The sequence below is a fragment of the Festucalex cinctus genome, chromosome 6, assembly GCF_051991245.1.
Source record: "Festucalex cinctus isolate MCC-2025b chromosome 6, RoL_Fcin_1.0, whole genome shotgun sequence".
NCBI lineage: Eukaryota > Metazoa > Chordata > Actinopteri > Syngnathiformes > Syngnathidae > Festucalex > Festucalex cinctus.
Window position 1 is genome coordinate 15,870,817 of NC_135416.1, and position 25,372 is coordinate 15,896,188.

Consider the following 25,372-nt stretch of genomic DNA (forward strand, 5'->3'; position numbering starts at 1 on the left):
AGTTTAATACCACTCCCACTTGAAGTTTACTCTCATACTAAACATAAAACAAAAGGCAACTCCACTTTGTATACTGCAAACAGCCAAACAAGTGCCTAAAAAAAGGGGTGCTGCTAGCTTAATGCTAACGCTAATTAGCATCTATGTTGCGGTGCTTTAACCCTTTAACAAAAAAGTCTGAAGCCAAATGGCAACATGTAGGCAGACAATATAACAGTATATTCACAGTCATATCTGTCACATAATTGTAAAACTTGAAAACATGGATATATAATATAAAGTGTAAAGTGACACTATTCCCAACTCTCCTCTTCTTAACATAAGATTCATATTTATGCTTGTAATATCATGACTTTATAAACAAAATATTTTGTTCTCTTCTTTGTGTTACAATATACTCCTTTGTTTAAAAAAAAAAAGGCTACTGCCATTGCCAAGCATTGACAATTGAGGGCCTAAATTATGTTTGGTCATCAAGAATATTCATGGAGTGTTACAGCATATCATTTGGATTCACATTTTGAGTATTTGAGGGCAGCAGTGCAATCAAGGCACACTGGTTGTGCAAAACAACGTCAGGCAGCCATCGAGTAGTCGCATGGAATTTCAGGTGTGGTGAGGGTCATTCTTTGGAAGCACCTGTATTTGGTAACTTGCAGCAAACAAAATGGATGCCACAATTCTCATTTTTAGGTAATAGAACCATGTGACTTCTCATAGTCAATCAATGAAGAGTGCAAAGGCAAATTAGGAAAACAGTAATAAGTCCATAAGGTACCTCCCAAAAATCTGGGGTTTTCATTGAAATTTATATTCATTAATTTAGGTAGGAATTTATGGCTAATCTTAGCATTTGTGTAGATGGTGGACCATAGCAATATGATTCCTTTAGAAAGACTGTGACTGTGCACTGTTTATCAAATATATATCGTCTGTTTGAAAGCTTTTAAGTTTAATGTGACAGAGTGGACATGCCAGACTTGATAAGATCCAGCTACAAACATGATATGATAAATGTCACGAGAGTAAGTGCAAATATTTTCTCTGCTACAAGCCACTGCACACAATTAGCATTCGAATATAGATAAGTTACATCATTATTCACAAATGTGTTTTGAATTGTGGGGAAATCAGCTTGTTTTCAACATGGCCCGGGTTGATCTATTATATTCTTCTGCCACCTGCTGGCCGTTTTTGTAATTACTACCTTTGTTTCATGCGTTCTCTGCAGTTGAGAGGCTGCATCAAAGCCTTATGTATGCTCTAGCATTAAAAAAAACAACAACAAAAAAACAACAACAACAACAACAACAACACCCAAAAAACGTATAAATACATCTTTGGGACACTTAAAATATTTAAAATAGAACATATTTAGATTTTGGGGAGCACATGAGTTAAAGGGGCAATTGCCCTGTAATCAGGATGGATAACAATTTCAGGGACACGCGCAAATTGTCCAATACAATCATAAAATTAGAACTAATTTTATACTTTAATAACAGTTGGGTCAAAAATAACACAAATAGGGTCAAAAAGTGACCAACCCAACTTTCTGGGTTATTTATATAACCCAAAAACTTCAATTGACTAACCCGCAAAATTACACATTTTTTAACACTCATTCACTGCCAGTCATTATAGAAATTTTTTACATTTCCAATACTCACGTGATATTACATTCAATAATTATATATAAACCGAATCTACCAAATAACAGAATAGACTCCCTACTCTTTGTCCCGTCCCGTTCTTTTATAATTGACAGCAGAAAAATGTAGGTTTGCCAAAATACAGCCATTTCTCCCATGGACTCTGAAACTGTGTTTATTTCCTATAAAATGGGGCAATGATGTCATCTACCGGTGGTTGGGCATCAGTAAAGTTGTTTCCAAGTTTGATATTTACAGTGGAGCATGCTCAGATTCGCCCCCATTTAGCACCGCTCTAAAAAATACAATTGACAAGTATACTTGTCAAAGGCAGTGAATGAGTTAATGTTGTACTAAACACAATTATTGGCATAGTAACATTTTGACCCTTTTAATAATAAAAAAAAATATGAAGCATCTATGTATATATTTGGTTTAATGACGTGTCTTATGAAATGGTATGCTGTTATTTGGAGAGCAAATATGCTCGTGCATGTCTCATATTCTCAAGGCCTCTTCTCATGGCTTCGATATTCCTGTCTAGAAGGTCCGTGTTTCCTCTGCCTGTTATTGTCATTGTCGCATTGTTCATTAGTCAGACTCAACCACTGTCGCAAATGCGATTGAACATTCCACATCGTTTGTATATCCATTCCCATCCAAGACAAATAGAAGGAACCAGTTATTTCCCCTTCACAATAGACGCCGTCCAATTTATATTCCTACAATGCAACCGACGATCGTAATGGATGCAACAATGGATGAGACTTAACTGAATTGCTCGCTTTACAACAGTGGTGCAAAAGAACGTGATTGTGCAACACAAAACAATACAGTGAGTGATGTGGAAAAAGATGAAAATGAGCTTTCATGTTGGTAAAATACAGTTTATTTGTGAATGTACACTGATTAGCAATACATCTAAAAGCGACTCCATAGATATAAGGGGCTGTTCACAGGTCAAAAAAGTCACTTGGCTCATTGTGGCATGCCATAGCAAACTTTTTTATTTATTTATTTATTTTTTATACAGAAATCATGGATCGGGAAGCATTAGTAGCGCAAGGTGCAAAGAAAATAAAAAGACAAAATGAAACAAAAAAAGCACGTTCAGTTCACCTGGGAGCAATTTGTGCCCATAAAATGCTTAATGAACAAACACAGAATAAATACGAATGGAGGATGACAAAAACGAGAGGTGCCATGAAAGAAGCTGAACGCATGCTGCTATTAGCTTGTCTTGCTACACTTCCTGCTTTCTCCATCTCACACTTGCATGCACTCCAGCCAGCTGATGGCCAAAAACAAGTGTTGCACACAACTCAACGTACAGCCACACCTCCAGTATTGGTATTGCACGAGGGCAGTGAAACGGGCTTACAGAGGGATCGAATGTGCACATGAAAACGTTTGAAGGAGTGAAGCAGACGGCTGTTATTGAGCACAACAGTCGGGGGCCATGCAGTCAATTAAGGGGATTATTAAGGGAGAGGTCCTGTCGGGGTCATGGAAGCCACACTTTGGATCAAAACCCCTTGTCTAGAAACAATACAATATGGCTTTAGATCTCACACTCATATATCACATATATATATCGACACTATACAAAAGTCATCTGGGCTCCATACTTCATTCACTATGCTGGAGTATTAGGGCCAGACTGAAAAGCGGGGGGTAAAATACATGTTTTAAAAAAAAAAAGAAAAGAAAAAAAGGTCATTTTACAAGAAAAAAAATGTTATACAAGAATAAAATCATATCTTTACGAGGCAAAAATTTGTCAAAAATATGAGGACTAAAAATCACGACGTTGAAATGTTACGAGATGTAATTTTAATAATAAAGTTGCAACATGACAAGAATTTTGATTTTACAAGATATATGTGTAATATTGCAAAAATAAATTTGTATAAGTCTGATGAAACAAATTTGGAGATTATATCATATTATTACAATGGTTGTAATTTTAGAATACGAAAATAATTAGAAATTTTACAAGAAAAAACAAAATTAAAATGATTCTCCAAAAAAAAAAAAAAAAAAAAAACTTGAAATATTATGTCACACCAACCTGAAATGTTTTTAACAATCATTTAATAATACTCATACACTCTAAAAAAAATCATTGTTGGACCAATTTAAGATTAGAAAATGATTTGTTGACCAAAAAAAATTAAATAAAAATCACTTCAATTGGTCAGACACAATTTAATTAAATCAATCCAAAGTGAATATTTTCTTTTTCTTAACCGCTTATTCCTCACCCAAAGTGAATATATTCAACTTAATGTATTTACTTTGTATTCATTTTGGATTAACCTAATTCAAGTATATTAAGTTTAATGAACTCATAATTAATTAAACTCAATATATTCACTTCGGATTAACATAATTCAATCATGTGTTACCAATTGAAGTCGTTCTTTTTTTTTTTTTAATTGGTCAATAATTCAATTTGTCATCTTAAATTGGTTCAACAATTCTCTTTTTAGAGTATAGATAATGGTTGCATTTACATTTGTATGGAAATATCGTTGTCCACTGTATTCTTCTAGCATTACAACTTTTTAACGTGGTAAAATTCCTCCCCTCCTCCCCAGTGTGGCCCTAATACTCCTGTTATTCTCATATCAGCTGGCGACTGCAGATGTTAGCCGTATCAGCACTACACACTTCCTGTTTGTTTGTTTTTTTAACTACATTTGCTGAGTGCAGACATTTTTTGCACATGAAAAACATTTTTTTGTGTGTTTTTCCTTCTTCATACTGATTTCACTTTCAGGGTCTTCACTTGGCTCAATTGTCCAGGCCTTTGCTTTGCTACTTGCTCAATTTTGACCACAAAACGACTTCACAGTCTCCTTCAATAGTGAAACCATCCCACACTACAGTGGAAAGTGCAGCACAATAAAATAAAAAAATATATAGATACAAATCTATAGCCGACATATCCAGTTTTCAAATATATCTGTGTTATATTTATGTACTCTACTTTAAAATATAGTGTGAGCGATCACTTCTCCTCCTGGCAAAAGACAAAATAGGCGCCTGGAAAAAGCTTCAAAATGAGTACAAAAGGATGCTGACTACAAGCAAACGTTCAATAAAAAAAGGTCAAATTCCATGAGATGACTTCAACTACACTAAAAAAAAAAAAAAAAAAAAGATTCCTGTTTGTCCCAAAGAGTAAGTACAGGAGAATGCTACATAAATATACAGTGTCCTGGTGGCTCTTTTGAGATGTTAATGCAAAATGACTCCAGTTTGGTGAGTAAACGTGTGTTGATGCCGCAAAAAAAATCGAAGAGTGGTACACAGTAAGAAGAGCCCGGTAAACAAATGGACACATACCCTGTGGCCACTGAGGGAGAGCAGCTGTCCAGTGTGATGTCATCTGTCATGCAGCCTCTCAGTGATTATAGACTCAATGCGGAGGCAGAGGACCACCAGAGGAGGATTGTAAAAAAAAAAAAAAAAAGTGCAGTATGCACGCTTGACTTGAAATTATTATTAGTTTTTTTTAAAGAGAAAGTCAGTCCCCCAAAATATTTTTTGACAATAATATGTTCTATGCAGCCCCACTAGTCTAAATACTTAATATTGCGTCTTTGTGGAATTTGAGTTACGCAGCGATGTCAATGTCAGAAGGCGGCCATTTTGCCACTTGTTGTCGACTGAAGATGACATCACAGTTGCTCAGGTCTCAGGTAACAACCAATCACAGCTTAGCATCAGAAAACAGGTGAGCTTTGATTGGTCATCGCCTGAGCCTTGAGTAACTGTGATGTCATCTTCAGTTGACAGCAAGTGACAAAATGGCTGCCTCTGAGATGGATAAAAATGGCTGGATTTTGTTGCATAACTCATATTCCACAAATATAATATTAATTAGAATGTCATGTTTAGACTAGTGAGGTCATATATCCTCCTGACTACTAGGAAAAAAAAATATTGTCCAATCATGTTTATATATGATATTCCCCAATCTTTGTGAAGTAACTGGAATACTTCAAAAGAAATTTTTGAAAAAAAGTTTTTATTTTTAATAAGCTCTGATGTGTCCACTACAGAGGACATTTTTAAACTTAAATGCTAGGCTCAAATACAGTTAAAATAATTCAAACAATACTTTGATGTATTCTTAAGAGTCTTGTAGAAAACATGTTAACATTTAAAGCCTAAATTTGTTCAATAAAAAGTGTTATACACTTACTTTTCCTTCTTCTTTTCCTAAAAAATGCTTGCACGGAGGGAAGCCATTTTCTTTTATGATGCAATTAAAGGTAGCAAAGCTTCAACCCTATAGATTTGGTATCAGTGGAAAGCTCTGAATGTCCTCTATAGAGCACAAACGGAGTTCATTCAATCATATGCACTGGATGGGAAATATTCAGGTTTAAAAAGGTCCACTACAGAGGACAAATTTAAATTGCTGGAAGTCAGGAGGATATAACATATTATTGTCAATAAATATTTAAGGTTGAATTCCCCTTTAAAGCATAAAGTAATGCATGGTGCTTTTAAAAATTCTAATTTCATGGAACCAACTGAGTACTGCATACGTGATTCACTCGAAAATGCCCGACCACGGTTCACCCGTCCATCTACCTGGGAAACCCTTTTTTTGTTGTTTTTTTGTTATAAACCAATTGTTTTTTTTAATCCAAATCATTTCTTTGTATATAAAAACTCTGTAAAGGATTCAAAACAAAAATCAGGAAAACAAAGACAACATAAAAGACAAAACAGAAAAAGATGCCCTCATCTTTCTATCTATCACTTTGGTGGCCCTCAAGCCTCCGTCTTCTCTTTCTTTTTGTTCTTCTTGAGGAAGGACGGCGTGCGGAACTTCTTCTTCTTCTTGGCGTTGGGCGACTTGGAGGGCGAGCTCTCCTGGGACAGCACCTCCTCGATTTTGTCGCCCGCGCGCACCGTCACCTCCACGCTCTCCGCGCTGGTGTTGAGCTGGCTCACCCGCTTGCACAGCTCGTCATCTGCATCGCAGTGGTTGTCTTTGCCGTTCATCAGGCCCGCGTGGTTGTCTGGGGGGAGAAAAAAAAGAGCCACGACATTGTTTCATCCTAATAATTAATCAGCTCTGAACCTACAGGAAACAATACAGATTTTCAAGACATCTTATTTTCACTGTACAGAAACAAGTGAAACAGGGAGACCGGGGCTAGTTGTCACATAAATAAGTTGTCACATTATAGTTTTGTTCTCCAACTCAAAAGCGGAATGCAAGTAAAACTTTTTTTTTTTTTCCCATTACATGGTCATGTCTCGTTTGAGAAGGGAATAGCACATTGTGAGCAAAAATTAGTGCTAATAAACTATTTTTTACTTTATACAATATATTTTGAAACATCAGTGATTCATGTGAACTTGTTAGAAGGGAGATTCAGGAATATTGTCACATCCCAGTGTTCTGTTTAAAGCTTTTAAACTAGAGCTAGGATTATCAAACGTCTGGGCAACATGTCCCAGTCATTTTGGGGTTAGTTGTCACGTGACATATGCAAAGAATGGGCCAATGAAAAATGCACGCCAGGCAAATCCGTTTACATATGCCGGAATTGCCATTCGGATGATGAGTCTGACTAGTGAGGACATATGTGAGGTTTTGTTTGAGTGTTTATCAATGGATCTTCCTGTTGCTGATCACATTTGTTGCATAACATTTTATGTTCAGGCTGATGATAAACATTTTCTTTGGCTTAATGTTTTTAATGTAAATGAAAACAGCAATAATGTTGTCCTTGTTTTATTAGCTTCAAAACCCAGTGTGACATCTTACCGCAGTGTGACATCTTACCCCATATAGTGAGACAACTTAGCACATGGTGGGACAACATGGCACATTTATACACAAAAGTGTAAAACGTGTGACATAAAGCTCCGGTCTCACCTACATATTGGCAACTAAAATTAATATTATGGTAAAAACAATTTGAGTGATGAATGTAGAAACTGGAGTGAAATCGCCCTACTGAGTTCAAACTAGGACACAGGCACATTAAATGTGACTTCATTTGGATTTACCGTGCGTACTTTTAATGCCCTCCACTACGCTCGTATAGTAAATGTGTCACCCTGCTGGCTCAGGCACATGCACAAACACCATTTCAGGTGTGTGCAGCACTTCCGCTGTCCTCGTGCTCTACATTTTTTATAACATAGCAACGTAAAACCCATTTACCTGATAGCCTGTTCTCTCACCTAAAAAAAACATCAGCGCTCAGTTTATATCCTCTGTTCACGAAACAGCCTCTCCTATGGACTCGCATAATGCATGTTAGAGAAAGCAGGCCTATGGTATTGGATAACTATAATGAAATGTTATTTTCATGGCGAAAAAGGAAACAACACACCGAGGTCACGGTGAAAAGGAGGCACGTAACAACTGACCCGCTTTCAAGCCCAACTGGCTGACGTGCGGTTGTGTGTGCATGGGTTGCGAGGGAAGCTGACAGGAAGTCAATCCTGCGGTGTTGTTAGCTACTACTTAAGGAGGAGCGACTCAATGAGGTAATCCTGCTGGCTGCACATGTGAAGGACATATGTAAGTAATAAAATAGAAAGGTGCAGTGAACACCCATTTATGGTGGGGGATACGTTCTAGACCAGTTCAAACATTTTGTTTATAAAACTAATTAAAAACTAACTATTGAAAACAAATAAATAATAAATAAATAAATAAATTTAATAAAAGCCGATAATTTTTTTTTTAATCGTAACTAATCGCATGACTTCAATAATTAACACACGATTAATCAAAAATTAATCACACATTTTGGCCGACTGAGGAATGTGTTGTAAGCGTGCGGTCTGTTTGTTAGCAGCTAGCAAGCTAAGATAGCTTGAAGACTTCAATATACAGCAACACGGGTATATCCAGACGCAAACGATTTAATGAATGACAATTTACACCATGGAAATAGTGATCAACGTACTGTTTCAATCAAAAACAAAATACCTTAAGCTTCCACTTCCACTTTTCCCTCAAACTAATTTTTTTTTGTAGTTAGCGGCTCCAAACGACTGGTTTCAATGAGTCACGGTAATGTAGTGTCTTACTCGGGACATTTTTTTGTGACACTTGACATATTTCCCACCTTTTATCGAAAACGCTCGCCGAAAGCTAATCGGTGACATCAGCTGGAAGGGTCTATAGACCCTTCTAATGTGACGTCACGTTGAAGTGCGCCCCTAGCAGTGGTGGTCAGCGCGTCAATGCTAGTGAATTAGAAAACAATCAGTGTGAGCTAGAAAATAGGTCAAACAGTTGATAAAACAGCGACCAACGCTATGGCGAACTTGTGCGCGGTCAACGGATGCTCTCATGGCTCAAAGAGAGATGAGAGCATTCTTTCGGCTGCCGGCAGCGATTCTAAACCCCGCGAAAGACTGAGGAGTAAAAGACTAGCACGGCAGCTAGCGTGAAACTACAACGCAACGCTTACTCTCCTCTCTCAATGTAATCTTAGTAGAGACAGCCCCCTAGTGGTGTAGCTGTACTTATCGAAATTAACTCTAATCACCACAACTATGATAACTTATGGACGTTTTTTGGTACATTTGTTATGTTTAGACGAATCGTTCACCGAAAACGATGCTCCATCCGTGTCTTCCTATACATCGTTTGACCACCAAGAGGCTAAGTGTCGCTAAGCATTCTGGGTAAAGTGATGTCAGCTGGAAGGGTCTATTAGAAATGAATTGTGCCCAGCAGACAAGTAGACTGTTAGCTAAATAAAAATGCATATTTTAAAAGTATGTACAACACATGTTTTGCAGATGTTTCTGACAAAACAGACATTTAACATTACACGATCTTATATATTGCCAACTATGAAACTGACTATTTTGCTTGCATACCAACACTACGGATATGAGTGGCAGCTAGCATGAGACAACACAGTAGTTTCATCATTACAGACGCACAAGGCAGGAGAATAAAGCGGCAGCTCTGATGCAGTGAGTGATACCTTTAGCCGGAGTGCTTTGCGGGGACTGGGTGAGAGACACAGACTGTGAGAGCGTGGAACCGTCGTCCGAGGTTAGCTCGTGCTCGCCATCTGCAGGGTGAGGTGGGGGTTGGTAGCGGGTGTGGGATGAGCGGATTGCGGGATGGTTGGGAGGGGGTTAGATTGAAGCGGTTGCATTAAAACAGCAGGGGCGAGCGGGTCGGGAGAGGGTGCAGGGGATTGAAGGGAGGGAAGCGGGGGGAGGCCGAGTCAAGAGATTAGTGATAACACAAGTTAGGTTTCAGACACGGACAGATGCTCTTCTGAAAATTTGACAGAATCCTCGTCGGATTCCTTTCAGGCTTTTTGGAGAGCAAGTTTTCTATTTCTGGGACATTATTATCTTGACAGGAGTATACTTTATATGTTCTTCGTGTTCTAATGTTCTATTTTGTTGTGCAGTTTGTCATTGCTATCAGTGTAAAATGTGTGTGTTGTGTGTGTTTTTTAAACATTAAATCAAAGCTGGGGTTCATATCCGTACCTTCAGCCTATGAAACAAGTGGTGCGCAACGTATGGCACATGGGCCAGATATGGCCCACTCCATTTTTTATACTACATATAATACATTTTTAAATAAGTATATGTGATTATAACTAACTTAATAATAAACATTATTATTTCAAGTATTTTTTTAATTAAAAAAATAATTGCAATTGTTTAACCTCAACTATGGATGACCTGGCCCATGTATGTAAATAAATAGTGAGCAAAGTATGGCGCATGGGCCAAATATGGCCCACCCCGTTCTTTAATTCGGTCTATGCAAAATTTCATATTAGTAAGAGTCCTATAATTGTAATATAATTTGTTGCACTAGTGTACTGTGGCCATTTCTTGACTAAAATGTTGAATCCAGAAAATTTTATTAAAAAAAAAAAAAAAAAAAAAAGTATTATTTTTTGTTTTGTTTTTGTTTCTAAAAATAAAAAAAGAACATACATATTTTAAATAATTTAATGTGATTATAAATATCAGTAAATTAATAATTAAAATATATATATTTTTTTAATCAAAATATATAATTTTACTTAACTTATCTCAACTATGGATATCCTGGCCCCAAAATTTGCCCACCAGTTTAAAACATCATTCAGAGACCCTTTCAATTATGTTCATCTGCTTGCAGTAGTTTGACCATTAAAACAAACAAACAAACAAACAAACAACAACAAAAAAACCTCTTAAACCTGCCAAACTGAACAACAGCTATGTTTTCAGAGGCAACATTTGTTAGTACAGTTAAAGTGCCTGTGCCGCTCATCAGAAGTGGTTTGAATCATTTTTAACTGTGCACAAAAGATGCTCCCAAAATCACAATGACACGTTAATTAGCACGTTGAGAGTTTCACGTTAAGTGAGCCGAGGCCTCGCTTGCAACACTTGCATGCATTCACGTTGCGTAACAGGCTGTGAAAGTGCTCATTTGCTTTGTGCTTGTGGAAAACTCACAAGCATGTGTCATGTTTTGGTTTGGTGGGGGTGGGTTTTTGTTGTCTTTTGGTCGTTTGTCATGTGTTCCTTGTTTCTTCCCTTGTCCCGTTATGTCAAACCACGTCCACCTGAGTGTGTCTTCCCTTCCCAGTGTATCCACCAATCAGCTTCCCTTGCCACTTGTGTCTTGGCCAGCTGTGTCTAGTCATTGTCATTAGCCTGTATGTATTTAGTCCCCTGTTTTCCGTTCGGTTCTTGTGGAGTCATAGTATCTGTTGTGCTTGTAGTATCTGTGTCCCTGTGTTCCACGCCACGCCACGCCACGCCACGCCACGCCATGCCATGCCATGCCATGCCATGCCTTGTCTTTGTTTTTTTGATCTTGTTAATTCTTTCATAGCACCTTGTTTATAGTTTTCGTTAATTAAATCCCCTTTTTTACCTGCATCCCTGCCTTGCCCGGTTTTTTGTTGCCTCCTGCATTTGGGTCCTGCCACCAACACCCCACTTTCGTGACAGAATGACTCCACCACAACTGGACCCAACGGGGGCAATGGCGGAATGGGAGCCCTGGGCGAAGGAGGGGCTTGAGGCCTGCGACCGAGCCATTGCCGGGCTGAAGGAGGTACTGGCTATGTTCCGTGGCGTCGGGAGTGACGGGTCAGACAGGCCTCAAGTCCCTGAACCTCGTCTGCTGCAACCTCTCGCTCCTGAACCTTGTCTGCTGCAGCCTCTCGCCCCTGAACCTCGTCTGCTGCAGCCTCTCGCTCCGGAACCTCGTCTGCTGCAACCTCTCGCCCCTGAACCTCGTCTGCTGCACCCTCTCGCTCCGGAACCTTGTCTGCCGCCGCAGTCCCCGGCCGCTTCGCCTGTGCCGCTGCCGCCGCAGCCCCCGGCCGCTTCGCCTGTGCCGCTGCCGCCGCAGCCCCCGGCCGCTTCGCCTGTGCCGCTGCCGCCGCAGCCCCCGGCCGCTTCGCCTGTGCCGCTGCCGCCGCAGCCCCCGGCCGCTTCGCCTGTGCCGCTGCCGCCGCAGCCCCCGGCCGCTTCGCCTGTGCCGCTGCCGCCGCAGCCCCCGGCCGCTTCGCCTGTGCCGCTGCCGCCGCAGCCCCCGGCCGCTTCGCCTGTGCCGCTGCCGCCGCAGCCCCCGGCCGCTTCGCCTGTGCCGCTGCCGCCGCAGCCCCCGGCCGCTTCGCCTGTGCCGCTGCCGCCGCAGCCCCCGGCCGCTTCGCCTGTGCCGCTGCCGCCGCAGCCCCCGGCCGCTTCGCCTGTGCCGCTGCCGCCGCAGCCCCCGGCCGCTTCGCCTGTGCCGCTGCCGCCGCAGCCCCCGGCCGCTTCGCCTGTGCCGCTGCCGCCGCAGCCCCCGGCCGCTTCGCCTGTGCCGCTGCCGCCGCAGCCCCCGGCCGCTTCGCCTGTGCCGCTGCCGCCGCAGCCCCCGGCCGCTTCGCCTGTGCCGCTGCCGCCGCAGCCCCCGGCCGCTTCGCCTGTGCCGCTGCCGCCGCAGCCCCCGGCCGCTTCGCCTGTGCCGCTGCCGCCGCAGCCCCCGGCCGCTTCGCCTGTGCCGCTGCCGCCGCAGCCCCCGGCCGCTTCGCCTGTGCCGCTGCCGCCGCAGCCCCCGGCCGCTTCGCCTGGGCCGCTGCCGCCGCAGCCCCTGGCCGCTTCGCCTGGGCCGCTACCTCGTGTTCCTCGTCCGGCGGCGCTCGGCCAGCGGCCGCCATCGCCTGCACCTGTTCCGGCGGCGCTCGGCCAGCGGCCGCCATCGCCTGCACCAGTTCCGGCGGCGCCCGGCCAGCGGCCGCCTCCTGCTCCTCATCTGGCAGCGAACACCCCGCCGCCACCTCTGCTCCTTGTCGGGCGTCGAGGACGCCCTCCTGACTGGCCCCGCTGGGACTCTCTTGTCGGGCGTCGAGGACGCCCTCCTGAACTGCTTTTTGTCTGGGACGGATGGGTGGGCCGTGTGCCCTCCTCCGTGCCCCCTTCCGCCCGCCCTTGTTTTTGGACTTTTTATGTTGGACGTCTGGGAGCCGTCCCTTGAGGGGGGGGTTATGTCATGTTTTGGTTTGGTGGGGGTGGGTTTTTGTTGTCTTTTGGTCGTTTGTCATGTGTTCCTTGTTTCTTCCCTTGTCCCGTTATGTCAAACCACGTCCACCTGAGTGTGTCTTCCCTTCCCAGTGTATCCACCAATCAGCTTCCCTTGCCACTTGTGTCTTGCCCAGCTGTGTCTAGTCATTGTCATTAGCCTGTATGTATTTAGTCCCCTGTTTTCCATTCGGTTCTTGTGGAGTCATTGTATCTGTTGTGCTTGTAGTATCTGTGTCCCTGTGTGCCATGCCATGCCTTGTCTTTGTTTTTTTGATCTTGTTAATTCTTTCATAGCACCTTGTTTATAGTTTTCGTTAATTAAATCCCCTTTTTTACCTGCATCCCTGCCTTGCCCGGTTTTTTGTTGCCTCCTGCATTTGGGTCCTGCCACCAACACCCCACTTTCGTGACAGCATGCAAGTGAGATTTCAAGAGTGTAAACATATTTTTGAATATACACATTTGACATTTATGGAACGACTTTTTGGGCCACTTGGGTTCCCCGTGTGTGTGCATGTAGCCAAGTCATGTTTAGGGCCAGTCCAGACGGTCTCCAGCTGGCATCCAGATTGGACAGTGGGGATGCGGGGGCAACCGTGTCATAGCAACGACCGGCAATCACGAGGCGGGTGTGAAGACCTGCTGTCTGTTCGTTCTGCCATCTTAGTCATATTGGCCTCTTGTGTCTGTATTTGTCCACATAATATGAATGAACATGTATTGAATGCAAGGTGGCAGGTCTGGAGCAGAATGCAGAACGTTGAGACTTCCTCCTGTCTGTTCACTATTAATTTTTCACATGCCTGTTTAAAAGGCTCAGAGCTCATATGTTTGTGGTTCATCTGGTATGAAAACACAAACTATGGGGTACTTTGTTCTACCAACAATGTTAGGTGTCTCTGAGCACACATACAGTAACTATAGAGCATGAACAACTTCAGCACCAAATGTGAGGAATAATAAATAGATGAGTGGCCGCGCACCACCTACCGAGACCCAGTTGCCTCCTTTCCACGTTTTTGCGATACTCTTGCAAGTCTTTCTCTGACAGCTCACTGAAAGGGTTGGGAGGCAGCGGGGCCATCTGTTCCTCCTCTGTGGGCACGTATGGCTGCCGTGGACACATACAAGCACACAAACAGTTAGGAGGTACTTTTAGCCAAAAATAAAACAAACAAACAAAAAACAGTGAATTAAACAGTAACATGAAGGCGTAGAAGAATACAAGCAGATTTGAATTCAAGATTTTAACTGAGGAAAACTGAATAAACCACTACAAACAGAAATGTGACATCTTGAACCCAGATGGGGAAAAGTCAAAACTGCTCAGACAAGACAATGAAACAAACACACATTGCCATCATGGTAAGTAACATGCGTGCACACAAACCACAACCCAACCACATCTGTGGAATAAAATGTGCACGTTTGAGAATTGAAAGGCGCCATTACATGTTAACATCCAATTAAAATCACCGCACAATGATTTGATGACATACAGCATGTGCATGTGTTTTCGTGAACACTCTGAAACAATAAAACATGCTGTTTGTACTGAGACAAAAAAAAAAACTATCTAAAAGTGAGGAAAAATGAAAATACTGCAGTCATTAATAAATATTGACGTGTATTTACCAGAATGTGTATCTGCACTTGAGCCTTCAACACAAGATACCAACCACACTTAGAAAATTGAAAAAAAAGTTGTTTTTACATAAATATGAACATATTAACTCTTTCACTACCAGCCATTTTAGAAAATTTCAAAATTTTCAATACCCACGCGATATTACGTTCAATAATTATATATAAGACGAATCTACCAAATGACAGAATAGAATAGAATACATTTTGCCCCATCCCGTTCTTTTATAATTGACAGTAGAAAAATGTAGGTTTGCCAAAATACAGCCATTTCTCCCATGAACTCTGAAACTGTGTTTATTTGGTATAAAATGGGGCAATGATGTCATCTACCGGTGGTTGGGCATCAGTAAAGTTGTTTCCAAGTTTACAGTGGAAAATAATCAGATTCTTCCCATCTGTCCCCACTCTGAAAAATTATAATTGACAAGTATACTTGTCACCGGGAGTGAATGAGTTAATGCATCATTTATGTAACTCTACCCTGATAGCACCGTCATCAAGCTGAAAGATAGAAATAAAAATACATCACTTGTACTGTTTAAGCTTTGATGAAGAATGTAGACACTTGGCACCACCTTGTGGCCATGAAAGGTACTAACTGAACACGTTTGAGTAAATAGTTTGGTCCAGCAAACTATACTGAAACTTACGCCAAAGGCAGACCACTATAAGAAGAGACTCGTCTCAAAAATATTCACACAAATAAATTTGTGATTTTCTGTGCTTTTGAGATCCACAAATACATCCGTGATTTTCACGTGTTTTTCAGATCTACACATATTTTCGTGATTTTCATGTGTTTGTGGATCTGAAAAACACATGTGAAAATCACAAAATTATTCGTGTGAATATTTTTGAGACAAATCTCTCCCCATAGACCACTCCCTAAAATTGTCACCAGTCAACTACAGGATGATTGTGAATGGCACCTTTGGCAATAAAAACTTAAAAGCAAAATCTCCTTAAATGTACCTAGGTATTCTATTAATTTGTTGGTCTTTATTTATAGATTTTAAAGGGATACTTGACTCATTGAGCCATTTTCAGCAGTAAAAAGTTAATATTTTTTCTACAATTAATGTGGTAACGTCATTATTTTTCATGTACAATTAATACCTTTAAAAAGTATTTTTTCTACTTGCTGTCAACTGATGATGACATCACCTGTGCTGAGGAAGTAGGTAACGACCAATCATGGCTCAGTTTGCCAAACCCAGAAAACAGGTGAACCATGATTGGTCCTTAGCTACTTCCTCAGCACAGGTGATGTCATCATCAGTCGACAGCAAGTAGAAAAATTACTTTTTAAAGGTATTAACGGTATATGAAAAATAGTTAAGGTATGAAATTAATTCTGGACAAAATGTGAACTTTTCACTGCTGAAAATGGTTCAATGAGTCAAGTATCCCTTTAATCTTTTATACCGTGATAAAACCACATATTGTGTCTTCCATCTTACCCGTCGTGGTTGATCAATTGGGATGCCAGCGAGGTGCTGCGAGCGCGGCCCTGATGTCGTCACTTCGCACCGATTCTGCTCTCTAATCTGTAAAACATCCATCCATCTGTCAAATAATGCCAAATAAAAATTACGATAATGCTGTTTTGATTAATCCAGCTGTGAACTGCTAGGACACTTTTGAGCACTTCATCTTAAAAGTTGACGAGTTCCAGCTCAGGAAAATCATATTGTATAGCACCCATTATCATTCAGTAATATTTTGTCATTTCCAACTGACAATTAAACAAAACAAAAATATATAATGGTATAATATTCAAAAATATTTACTTTCACACATTTAGTACATGTGTTAAATAAAAATGACTTATGAACAAGGTGCACTGTAAGTACCTAAAAAAAATGTGCTGGTCCAATCACAAGTGTTGTCAAAATAATACCAGAATAATGTCAAAATAATGAAACTTGCAGTCTTCAAAAACCAAAACATTCAGAAACCCAATTTTTAATTACATAACAATCATCTTCCTGAAGAGCCTTTGAATTAAAAGAGCTGATCATCGATGATTGTGTGACGTGGCACTCACTTTATTCCTCTTCTGCAGTACCTCCTTGGGGTCTGTGTTGAGAGGGACAAATTGATTGGGGTCCTCAATTCTGATCGGCGTTCCAGTCTCTTCTGCTTTCATCCACTGTGAATGGAAATAATAATCATGATTATAGTAACAATGAGGCATTACCAAATCATTTTCGAATCGATTGTGCTGCCTGATTGCATGAGGGGCGGTATTCTGTTGTCGCCGGTTCATTTCCCAATTCGGGCGCAGCACATCTGTGATGTCAGCTGGCGCATCCAATTGGAGAGAATTTGAATTAAGCAGCCAAACCCACACATTTCCATCCACCCCCGGGGGCGGCCATTTTGCCACTTGCTTTCGACTGAAAATGACATCTCAGTGCCCAAGGGCTAGATTCTAGAACATGCACATTTAAAACAGCATCAAGAAATGAAAAAAGAAAATAAAGGAAAGGGCTCAGGTAATGACTGTCACCTGTCACCTGTTTTCTGGGTTTGGTCATGTGACGTGCGTAAGCTGAGTGAGCACTGTGATGTCATATTGTTGCATCAAAAGCGACCCAGCTAGAGAGGTTGAAAAACAGTAAAATAGTACCTTGGTCAACCAGCAGATGGCATGGTAGTCTCATGCTAGAGTTCTAGACTCAGGACATGACATCTTGTTTTAAAAAATGACAAGTATAGGGATGTTCGATACCACATTTCTTCAGACCGACATCGATACTCAACTCTTGAGTAGTCACCGATACGATACCACTAGTACATAAAGTCCCCCCTCCCAAAAAAAAAAAAAAAAAATACAAATAAATAATTTTAAAGAATTACCTACTGTATAAATCCTTAAATTTGCATGAAATTAATGGTAATTTTCTATACCCCTAATTTCTAGTTCCTGATTGCTAAATGGCCACTAGAGGACGACCGATACTGGTATTGGCCACTGGTGCGAGTACCGATACCTTAACATTACTGTCACACGTTACCCAAAACGTGCCAAAGTGCCAGCCGATTTCCAGCATTTTAACTCATCTTTCAAGGCAAAAAGAATATTGCTTGCTTTTTACTACATATACAATGTGTGTACTAAATGAAAGATTGCATTCCATTCTTCCATTAGAAAAAAAGTACGTTTCGACCTTATTCCCTTCTTCAGTAATCACTAATTACCATTTGAAAATAGGTCATTTGAGTGACATTTAGCAAAAATTAGATAAGAAAAATGATCATTTGAAAAATGAGCTTTTTGTGAAAAGATACCTTTTCTCCACAACAGTGACTTTGACACTAATATTTTTGTTTAGTGTCCCTCTGTGAATTAGGCTTCATGTGACAAAGGCTCATTCACATCATCCTTGAAAACGTTCTATTTCATCAGATATCATCAGATTCCATCATGCTTCATTGTAATTCCATATACCGGCAACCCATTGAAAAGAGATACAATGCCATAGTTAGTGGTTTTTGATTCCACAACCCATTGACCAGGCAGCACTCCACTTTAGACATTGCACTTCCCATTGATAAAAAAAAAAAAAAAAAAAAAACGTAGTTGACGTCATTTAAAGTTTATGGCGGGATATATCGTGATTTTAATCATCCTTATTAAATGTTTTTGGCGGTCAAAGAGTTAAAATAAGACTGGTATCGGCACCGATACCGCTAAGTCTCAGCATTATTCACAAACTTGTTGAAAACACTGGGGAAAAGAGCTTTTTGCAACATAGCTGATCTCTTATACTCTGTTGCCACCTGCTGGCTGTTTTTGTAATAACTACCATTGTTTTAAGTGACCACGTCATGTCAGAATCTTCATCAAAGCCTTCTGTATGCTCTAGCAAAGTAAAAGGGAAAAAAAACACCAAAAAAAACAACAACAAAAAAACGTATAAATACGTTTTTGGGACCATGGCAATATTTAAAATAGAACGTTTTTATACGTTTTTGGGAGCAAATGAGTTAAATCTGAACCACTCGAGTTGTGAATCTTTAAAAATAAAGTTTGCGTTATTACAATGTAAACGATCCTCACCGTGGTTGTCCTGCTGTGGTTGTAACGCTCGTCTCCGCCCTCCACGTTGACCTTGGTGTAGCTGTTGGGCGAGTTGAGCCAGCGCGTCTTCTCCCGCTGCTGCCGCTGCTGCAGAAACTTGAAGGGAAAGTGAGTGGCGTCCACATCCTCCTCAAACATAAAGGCCGTGACGGTGGCGGGGATCTCCACGTCGCTCTTGTGCCTCGGCTTCTCACGCATGATGGGATGGCGATAGGCGTAACCTGTCCTGTAGCCCTGTGAAGGAAACAAAAAAAAGGGCAATAATCAATGAAGGAAGCCTCAGCGGGAGTCAGGATGAAGTGATTTGGACCCACCAGGTTGTCCAGCATCCTCATGAGAGACTCAAACTCCAGCTCGCCGACCTTCCACTTGTACGGACTGTCTATGTTTGCGGAAACTTCTGCGGCCACGGTGTGCACTCGTGATTTGTATTTCTCTTGGTCCAGCACAATCAGGTTGTCTATGCTGCCAGCACAGGAGATGGCGTTCACCTAAAAAAATGGGAAGTGAGGACATCATCTTACGCAGTACACTTGACAGATGGGAATTTTTTATTTTTTTTCCCAACAAACATCTGCCAAATAAATATTGGCACCGAAATCCTCTGTATGCTGAATTAGTACCAATGGCGAAGAAATGCTCTTTCCTAATCTACGCAGGGACAAAAACGTCATTTAGCAAAAGACATAAGATTTAGACAACATGAAGGAATGAAGCACACATAGCACAACAAACATGCTTGGGGGGATTTATTTATAGAAATTAAGCTGGGCTTTGCTGTTGGATTAATGTTCTTTTTTTTTTTTTTTTTTGCTTGACCCAGCAGATATGGAGGAGCTTTGGAAACAAAAACATCACAATAAAGTGAAAATAAAGACTGACAAAAAATGTGAACGATCCCAAATTCAAGTGGCTACCTTCTACTTTTCTTTGAAAATACAATACCTGGATTTCACAGGCATATTGCACATTGTGGATGTAGTGAAAGGCCTCTTCCATAGTTTCACCCAGAGCAACCATGCCATGATTCCGTAACACCAGAACCTTTAAAAACACAAGCATATTTATTTTTAGATAACTATTTTAATTCTTATAAAGCCAAATCCGTTCTTTCAACCACAACCACAACTAAATGAATGGGGCAGACCGGAATGTTAATGTACTCTCTTGAACCACACCTAAATAAGATTTTATTTTTTTTTAACAGCTCTGAGGTTGAAATTGAAAGTATCAAAACACACACCTCTTTACATGTTTCAAATTGTTCCATGATTTGTGACCAATATGTTTCCCTACCTTAGCCGTAGGCCCCAGTGCTTTTTGCAGCTCTCTGCGGTCCGCTGGCTCATCCAGGCTGCCATGGTAGTTGAAGTAGGCAATGTCACCCAGGATGAGCGCCTCTTGAGAAATGGGCAGGATGCCGCACTTCATCGAGGACACCTACAAGGAGGAGGGAGAAACAAGTTCAAACTAAAGCAGCGATTGGCAACAAAATTGATGCTGAACAGACGGTGTGCCAGGCGAAATTATACAACTTTCATTTATTTGACAAAATAATGATTTATTTACAACAAATAATGTTACTTTGTTCAGCAATGTTTTGTGGGTGCGTGGATCAGTTACATGCTCTTCCACTAGAGGGCAGCAGGTACATAAGTAACCTCTGTCATGACACTGGTTTATAAAGTTCATTTGTGATGAGACCTTCATTATTTCCATCTATATTGACTCTGTTTATCTTATCACCAAGTGGGGGCTCAGAGGGGATCGAGCTTTAGCCATTGCCGGCCCCTCTCTTTGGCATGACCTACAACTAAAATGGCAACCTTTTCTGTCAGAAGAGCTATTTTATGCCAAATAAATAACAAAAAAAATAGTCTGTAGCCACAAAACATTTGAACATTGTGATGAATGAAACAGTGTGTTATTGTTAATCTAATGTACTATGGCTCAAAAGATAATTAGAGCTGCACCATAACAGAAAACATGTGGCAACCAGAACTTTAAGATTCATTTTCTTCTGTCTTCCATCTTATGTTTTTAGATTTTTATTTATGTATTTATTTATCGTGTCTAATTTTTTATACTTTGTTTTTCATACATTTTTAGACTTTTCTGCATTTCTACTACATTTCTGACATTTTTTGCAACTTTGTAGACATTTTAAGGTAAATTTTGAGATTTCTTATTTTGTTTTTGGACATTTTATGGTTACTTTTTGAACATTTTCTTTCCTGCCTTTTCTTAAATCAATTTTCTGACTTTTTTTGGGCAACATTGTGGCCATTTTTTTCCACATAAATTTCGGGATTTCTTCTTTTGTGTTAGGACATTTTAGAGATACATTTTAAACATTTTCTTTTCTCCCTTTTTTACAAATAAAGTTTCTGACTTTTTTTTTTTAGCAATTTTGTGTAAGTCCTATAGTAATTTTTGAGATTTTTGACATGGGTATTTAATTATTTTTTTATCTAAATCATTAACTAATATAAATAATATTTTATCTAAAAAAAATAAAATAAATATGTTAATTTATTTTATTTTTTTTAAAATAGAGATTCACAGGGAGCCACAGGAGAAGGACAAAAAAAAACAACAACACATGTGGCTCCAGAGCTGCAGGTTGCAGACTCCCTGCAACCTGCCCATTTTTAAAACTCTTAAAATGTCTTATAACACATTTTTATGCTTACGCTTTTGACTCAGCATGAGACTCACCATTGTTTTTTACTGTTTTATTGTGTTTACTGTTCTATGTTACTATGGATGGATGGAACTTACCGGTAACTCAACTCAACTCAACTCAACTCAAGTTTATTTATATAGCGCTTTCAAACAGCCTGAACTGTCACAAAGCGCTTTACAGAACACAAAAAAACCCAAACATAACACCAATACAATCACAACAAATCAACATTCTTCCATCCCTACATACGCTTTGATGTTTGAAGCAGTTTTTAGATGAAAGAGGACAGAATAAGTCTCCTTTCAGCAGTTGATCAGAGACATGATCTCAGCATGCATGACGTCACACACGTTCGCTACAAGCTAAGTTTGCTTATAAGCTAACTCATAAATAAGCAGATTGTATTATTTTTCTCAGGATTACTCTTATAGTTTTGAGTAATTGGTAAAACTTACAGCAGCTGTGGCAGGAGTGTGCACATGGATGACACAGCGAATGTCTGGACGCATTGAGTAGATGGCGGCGTGGGGGCTGAAACCGGACGTGTCGATGCTCAGATTGGTGGAACCCTGCTCGATCACTTGGCCAATAATGTTGACCTTCATCTGGGGAAGCGAGGCAGCAGCTGGAGTCAGCACAACTTTTTCATCAACATTAACATGGTTAAATGAATATCACGAGCAAAACATGATTTTCGTCTCCGCAAAACCCTTGTCATTCTCCCCCAACATATGCTGTAAAAACACACCCGTTAAACAATCTAGCTGATAATCTTGAAACATCCATCTATCTACAAAATTAATCGAGCCAACGCCATAAATCACATTAACAATCATTCCTTTTGTCTAAAAGCTCCACCTCAGGAAATGAACTAGATTATTACATGCAACATGATTCAGTCGTGGTATGGCAACTTTATTAACATTCACTTATTGGCTGATGGGAGTGACACAGGATTGAGCAAAGAAGTACAAGACCTGCAAAAGAAGAATGGTAGACACGAACAAACGGGAGAGAATGAAAACACCTGGCCAAAGAGACAGATGCGTGAAACGGAACAAAAAGAAATGGCCAAAGTGTGCGCAGATGTCAGCGTCTGGCTGAAAGTTAATCACAAGCAGAAAAAAACCACTGTGGCCTGCAGGCATCATGTACTGCCGCCACATGTTGTTCTGATATCAAGCAGAAAACCACAAGTTTCTCTTTCACAACACAAGTGAGTGTGAGTTGTAGCAACAGGAAAGGGCATCCATCATGCAGTAGGACGCACATGAATCACATTCACTTTTCAACCTGTTGAGAATGGACATGTGCTTTTTTTCCCAGTAATAATAATAATAATGCAAATAATGCTAATCATGCTAATAATGCTAATAATAATAATAATAATAATAATAATTATTATTATTATTATTATTACATGCATCAAAAGATATACAGCACATGTCAAGACACTCAAATTTGCTTTGCACTAAACAGCACTGAACAAAAGAAGTAAACAAAAATAAAGTTTTCATTGCCACTGTTAAAGGATTAAACTTAATAACATACATTTGCAATTGTGGCTACCACATATTAGAAACAGCTGTCAAAATCCCAACCACAAATTACAATCACACAAACACACACCCCCACACAAAATAAAAACAAAAACAAAACTATCCATCCTTTTGTGATGGCAGATTTTTTTTTTTAATACAAGTGTACTTAATGTGGCTGGTTAGAAAAGTTCCTAGCTTGATGACAGCATTTCTCAATTGTTGTCTTTTGTTCTGGGGATTCTAAATGGAAAACATATGAATAATATGAACATACTGTATACAAATTGTTTTTTTCCCACAAGTGACAAGAATGTGGCAAACCACTATAATAGCTACTAACTAAGAAATTATGGTTTCACACTAGCAAAGTGGTTAGCACAAGAATAATATCAAAGCATCAGGCAATGAGTAAAAAGAGCATGAATAATAAATAATATATACAGATTTTTTTTTAAAATTTAGTTGTTTTTTTTACATTTTGACACATATTCATCCATAAAAATCTTCTTTAATGATTCTTCTATAATTTATAGTTGATGAATGCCCTAAATAACACTCGAAAGTATTTTGCTACATTAATTTCCAGAAAAAAGAAACTTATTAAAACCACAACAAAATCTATTTTGGGTTAACTGTGAATTAACCAGTCTGTGGTTTGTGGTTAGTCCAATGTGTAGACTGCCTTGTCCTAAGTGAGCTTCCCCATGATCCTTAACAGGATAAGCAGTCGAAAACTGATAGATGTTGCAAACATGTTTCCTTGGCGTTTTGGTTTTGTGACTGCATTTTTTTTTTTTTTTTTACTTCACTGATGATCTTGTCCACCACACCAATCAATGGTCTCACCTCACTCAGATGGAAACATCCTTTTTATTCATCTTTCAAAAACAGGGCAACCGCCACCACTGATGTCGACACAGTCAAACAAAAGCAGCTGTCATTGATTTACTTCCATCACATGTCCAGTAACATTTCACTTCACCCTGCCAATCCATTCAGTAGCTGCTGCTCAGACACACAACTGCACAGCTGAGAGGGCCCCTGTGATATATGCAGCATGTCTAAATATAAAGAAAGATGTCAAAGGACGTGTCAGAAAGATGTTAAATGTGACATGCTTTAATGGTGATGATAAAAATGTCTAAAACTGGCAAAGACACTTGAGAGCAGGGGCCAGGAAGTAAACTGACCAAGACAGTATGCAGCCTATGTGAAACTGATGGCTTGAATTTGGAACAAACAGCAACTATTACCAGTGCTGGAACAATAATAACCTACTTTTGGAAGCAAAACCAACATGACAAACACCTTGAGCTATTTTATTGCTCGAATGCAAACAGAGCAACGACATCCCCACTTGCGTCAACATCATACAGTGAACACATCAACACTGAACCAGAAAATATGAGGAAGGTCTCTTATTTTTCATGTTGATTTAAAACAAGTCATTAAGGCAGTGAAATACTAATCCAGCAAAACTGGAATGCATAAACCGCTCCGTGAAGGTCAACGGGTTTTTAACAATGTTAATTATTAACATAAACAGCCAATTTTTATGTGCTTCAGTTGTGCTGAAAGTTTGCTGTGCGCAAATTTAGCCAAAAGACACAGCCTGAAGGCAAAGCAGTTTTATTTCTGTTGACAACTCCAAACATCCGGACATTTTTTATATTTCCGCAATAGTATGCAACACAAATGCTTCCTTTACACGGTGAAACAAACCACATATTGTATCCTTTTTGCCTGTGACGAGCATACAAACCAGGCGGATTGTTATAGTACTCAAACGACATTTCATCACATTTTCAAATAAAAAATGATCCTCAGAAATCAAATTAATTACAACGATCCAAAGTCCAAAGCTTCATTTGAGCACCATTTTGATTCAGAATTGTCAACAGCATATTTCATACACAAGGCAACTCAATGTGATTTACATATGCAAGGACACAACACCCACAAACATCACTCAGTTAACGACATTCAGAAGCAAAGCAGAGAGAAAAAAAAAAGTAGCTTTAAAAAAAAATACTAAAACAACAGAACACTGACAATCAAACTAAAGCATTTCTGGTTCCTTTACTTTGTTTCTTTTGGTATATTTGCTTGTGTTTCGTTAAAATTCAAACAAATGTATAGTAAGTTGAAGCTTTATTTGATTATGATGCAGCTAATGCACACCTCTACTAGTTCTCCTTAAAACCATGATTTCATAACC

General features: G+C 40.0%; 2 protein-coding genes across 6 annotated transcripts in view; one reads left to right on the forward strand and one right to left on the reverse strand.

Annotated features, from left to right (window-relative positions):
• Nucleotides 1-5,428: 5,428 nt before the first annotated feature.
• Nucleotides 5,429-25,372, reverse strand: part of add3a (adducin 3 (gamma) a) — a 76,830-nt gene continuing 56,886 nt past the window's right edge. For 2 of the 5 annotated variants that reach the window (XM_077523558.1, XM_077523559.1), the window contains exons 6-16: nt 22,069-22,218; nt 20,224-20,367; nt 19,873-19,971; nt 19,242-19,418; nt 18,907-19,161; nt 16,888-16,992; nt 16,301-16,387; nt 14,829-14,852; nt 14,184-14,304; nt 9,641-9,730; nt 5,429-6,694 (exon numbers count right to left, since the gene is read on the reverse strand). In XM_077523558.1, the coding sequence (XP_077379684.1) occupies nt 6,444-6,694; nt 9,641-9,730; nt 14,184-14,304; nt 14,829-14,852; nt 16,301-16,387; nt 16,888-16,992; nt 18,907-19,161; nt 19,242-19,418; nt 19,873-19,971; nt 20,224-20,367; nt 22,069-22,218 (1,503 nt within the window). In that variant the 3' untranslated portion in view covers nt 5,429-6,443. The remainder of the gene's footprint in view (nt 6,695-9,640; nt 9,731-14,183; nt 14,305-14,828; nt 14,853-16,300; nt 16,388-16,887; nt 16,993-18,906; nt 19,162-19,241; nt 19,419-19,872; nt 19,972-20,223; nt 20,368-22,068; nt 22,219-25,372) is intronic. The other 3 variants (XM_077523561.1, XM_077523560.1, XM_077523562.1) reach the window with 3 other exon arrangements.
• Nucleotides 11,456-13,957, forward strand: LOC144020282 (uncharacterized). Its single transcript, XM_077523594.1, has 3 exons — nt 11,456-11,739; nt 11,845-12,129; nt 13,925-13,957. Exons 1-3 carry the CDS (start codon nt 11,635-11,637, stop codon nt 13,955-13,957), a joined length of 423 nt encoding a protein of 140 aa, XP_077379720.1. The 5' UTR covers nt 11,456-11,634.

Excerpts from the sequence above, each read along its gene's own strand:
- LOC144020282 (XM_077523594.1), top strand. The coding sequence starts at position 11,635 with ATGACTCCACCACAACTGGACCCAACGGGGGCAATGGCGGAATGGGAG. Across the intron at positions 11,740-11,844 it reads CCATTGCCGGGCTGAAGGAG|CCTCTCGCCCCTGAACCTCG; the intron begins GTACTGGCTATG and ends TGTCTGCTGCAG. Across the intron at positions 12,130-13,924 it reads AGCCCCCGGCCGCTTCGCCT|GTGGCAGGTCTGGAGCAGAA; the intron begins GTGCCGCTGCCG and ends ATTGAATGCAAG.